The 3682-nt window shown below is 53.1% G+C and overlaps 1 protein-coding gene across 1 annotated transcript; it reads left to right on the forward strand.

The window, feature by feature from the left end:
* Positions 1 to 1233: 1233 nt before the first annotated feature.
* Positions 1234 to 3370, forward strand: LOC121967250 (9-cis-epoxycarotenoid dioxygenase, chloroplastic-like). The gene has a single exon (XM_042517354.1). It carries the CDS (start codon positions 1249 to 1251, stop codon positions 3097 to 3099), a length of 1851 nt encoding a protein of 616 aa, XP_042373288.1. The 5' UTR covers positions 1234 to 1248; the 3' UTR covers positions 3100 to 3370.
* Positions 3371 to 3682: the final 312 nt, after the last annotated feature.

Genomic DNA, 3682 nt, shown 5'->3' on the forward strand with positions numbered 1-3682 from the left:
TCAACCCAATCAATGTGACCAATTGACCCAACCACTTCATGTGATTCAGTGATTCATACTTCTGCAATTCTAGATCGTCCAAGCAATCCGACAACCCAATCTGAACAAGAGCAGCCAAGATCCAATCTATAGCAGCAATGATCGACTAAAAGTGTGTGGGTGGTTACCCCACCCCTACAATAAACTCTTTCTCAGCAATATTGCAAGTCCTAAAAGAATGGATGATCTCATCGTATCCGATAAAAGAAATGTTATCTAGCCCTTCAATGGCATACTGATTATGGATACAAACTAATTTTTTCTTTAAAAAAAATCAGGATCATTAATTGCCACTGACCGATCTGCAATTAAAATCAGAAAAAAAAAATCAAATCATATAAATGAGAGGAATATCCCTTGCTTAAATAATATATTAGAAACCATAGAAGAGATCGCAAGATTTATTAAATTGAACACGAGAAAAAGAAAGAAAGAAAGCAAAAAAAAAAAAAAAAATTGCTGTAGCAACCGGTAGAGATAGAGTGTCACGTCCACGTTTTTATAGTGGAAAGGTAGTAGGTGGCATTCTCTGTGGCTGCCGACCGTCTACCTAAAATCAGAATATTCTACGTACTACAACTTTTTTTATTCGGGGCATTAATAAAAGCATTTATTGCGAGATTAACATAAACATACTCAAAACAATTTGTTAAAATCTCATGATAATCAAACAAGTTGATGACAGTTGACGATTTAGTTAGGAAAATTAAAAAAGAGGAATTAGACAAAACGGATGCTATTTTGACTGCTTTCCAATCCAGCGATTCCAATTCCAAACTCCGCGTTGAACGCCATCGCACCTTTCCATAGCCGTGGGCGGTGTCTGCTCTTTCTCACGACCCCCACCACCATAAACCCCCTCGCCCGTAACCCTCTTTTTACCCTAATCAGACGTTGACGAACCCCCTAACCGACCAAACCCCCCCAAGCGCGATCCACAAAATCTAATTAAATCCATCGAGGACAGCGCGGCACGGGTTTATCCCACAGTGGGCGGCGTGTCACCCTGCCCGGCGATTTCTTTATTGTCCGACCAATCATGACGCAACGCGTGCTGCGTGTGTCGAACGGCTAGGGATTTTGAGAAAATAGCTATTTCACGGTGCTCACTCTCTGTTGTTTGACTGAGTGCGCCGCGCCACGCGGGGCGGCGAGGAGGCGTCAAGGTGGCGACGTTTAATGCTCCTTTCCCCCTTCCCGCACTTATAAATGCCACGCCTTCCGCTGTCTCCTCATCCAGCTGACACAGCTACAATTACTTCACTGATAAGCAGCGATCCGAATTCTCCCATGTCTTCTGTTGCTCTGCAGTCTGCCGTTAGTCCACGGTTAAGCGCTTTGCCGGCGAAGGGGACGCGAAAGCAGGCATTATTGACGACGAAGGTGAGAGAGAGAAGAATTAACTGCTCTGCTTCCTCCAATTCCCTCGTTGAGTTCAGGACGCCGGCGTGTTTGCCTGTACCTCACCGAAAGGAGGAGCCTCCGGCCAAGCCGGTGGGGCCTAATTGGAACCCGCTCCAGCGCTTCGCGGCGGCTGCTCTTGACGCCGTCGAGGAGGCCTTTGTGTCGAACCTGCTCGAACGCCCTCGGCCGCTGCCGAAGACGGCTGACCCCGCGGTCCAGATCGCCGGCAACTTCGCTCCCGTCGACGAGCGCGCACCCTGCCATGACCTCCCTGTCGATGGGCGCATCCCAGCGTCGCTTGATGGGGTCTACGTCCGCAACGGCGCGAATCCCCTCTTCGAGCCCGTCGCCGGTCATCATTTCTTTGACGGGGACGGGATGGTGCACGCCGTCCACCTCCATGCCGGCCGCGCCGGCTACGCGTGCCGGTTTACGGAGACGGAACGGCTCCGGCAGGAGCGGCTCATAGGGCGGCCGGTCTTCCCCAAGGCCATCGGTGAACTCCACGGCCACTCCGGCATCGCGAGGCTGCTGCTGTTCTACGCTCGCACCATTTTCGGCCTCGTCGACGGCAGCCGCGGAATGGGCGTTGCCAACGCCGGCCTCGTCTATTTCAACCGCCGCCTCCTCGCCATGTCCGAGGACGACGTGCCGTACCACGTGCGAGTCACCCCCGCCGGCGACCTCAAAACAGTGGGACGGTACGACTTCGACGGCGAGCTCGAAGCCTCCATGATCGCGCATCCGAAGGTCGACCCGGCATCCGGAGAGCTCTTCGCCCTCAGCTACGACGTCATCCGGAAGCCTTATTTAAAGTACTTCTACGTCTCCCCCGACGGCCGGAAGTCCGACGACGTGGCCATCCCCCTCGAGCAGCCCACTATGATGCACGACTTCGCCATCACCGAGCACCACGTGGTGATCCCTGACCAGCAGGTGGTGTTCAAACTGCAAGAAATGGTTCGTGGCGGCTCGCCCGTAATTTACGACCGGACCAAGACCGCTCGGTTCGGCGTCCTCCCCAAGTACGCCACCGACGCGGCGGAGATCCGGTGGGTCGACGTCCCGGACTGCTTCTGCTTCCACCTGTGGAATGCTTGGGAAGAGCCGGCCACCGGCGAAGTAGTTGTCATCGGCTCCTGCATGACGCCGCCAGACGCCGTCTTCAACGAATCCGACGAGAGCCTCAAAAGCGTCCTTTCCGAGATCCGGCTCGACCTCCGGACAGGCAAATCGACCCGCCGCCCCATTCTCAACCCGTCCGAGCAGCTAAATCTCGAAGCCGGAATGGTGAACCGGAACCTCCTTGGCAGGAAAACTCGCTACGCCTACCTCGCCATCGCCGAGCCATGGCCGAGAGTCTCTGGCTTTGCCAAGGTCGACCTATTCACCGGCGAAGTCAAGAAGTTTATCTTCGGCGACAACCAGTACGGTGGCGAGCCTTTCTTCGTGCCGAGGGAGGACTCGAGCGCCGCCGGCGAGGACGACGGCCACGTGCTCTGTTTCGTCCACAACGAGAACACGGGCCAGTCGAAGCTAGTGATCGTCAACGCCAGCGACATGAGGCTGGAGGCTGCCATAAAGCTACCTTCCCGGGTGCCCTACGGCTTCCACGGCACCTTCATCACCTCGAAGAACTTGGAGTCTCAGGCCTAGTAAAGTCCATTCCCATTCTTCCCCTTCCCCTTCCCCTTCCCCTGTTTGTTTTAGCGGTTACTGGTAGTTAGGAAGAGCAGAGAGCTACGCGTGAGCTATTATTCTTTTCTTTGTTTTATTGTTTAGGATACACTACAGAGCAGGTAGATAGTGCTACGATACAGTCATTTCTGATACAATAATTTCCCGGCGGCATGTAGATTCCTCTCTCTTCTTGTATATGTATGTATTTGTTTCTTTGAATACAATCCGCTACGATTTGACAGGTCCATGTCCATCGTTGAGTTTAAGTGTAGAGAATGATGTGCAAGTGAAAGATAACAAGAGAATAAGAAATTGCATTGTCCTTCCACCGCGACGTCTTTCTCAGGCGCCGCCGTAGACAACCCCGGCATCGTCGCCTTGCTAGACGGTGGCGGAGCAAGACACGCTTGAAAGGCACTGCTGCCGTCATCGTCTTTTCGTCTTCGTCTTCGCCGACCCATGCTCGAAAGGAACTGCGGCCGTGTCCATTTCCCAATTGAGTTGGGAATTTTGTGCCGTGCTGAACTCCAACGGAATTAGGGAGGACCCAACGCGAGAT

Source organism: Zingiber officinale, chromosome 3B (assembly GCF_018446385.1).
Source record: "Zingiber officinale cultivar Zhangliang chromosome 3B, Zo_v1.1, whole genome shotgun sequence".
In the NCBI taxonomy this organism is placed as follows: domain Eukaryota; kingdom Viridiplantae; phylum Streptophyta; class Magnoliopsida; order Zingiberales; family Zingiberaceae; genus Zingiber; species Zingiber officinale.

What these genes read in the sequence shown, in the direction of transcription:
- LOC121967250 (XM_042517354.1), top strand. Translation starts at nt 1,249, where the DNA reads ATGCCACGCCTTCCGCTGTCTCCTCATCCAGCTGACACAGCTACAATT.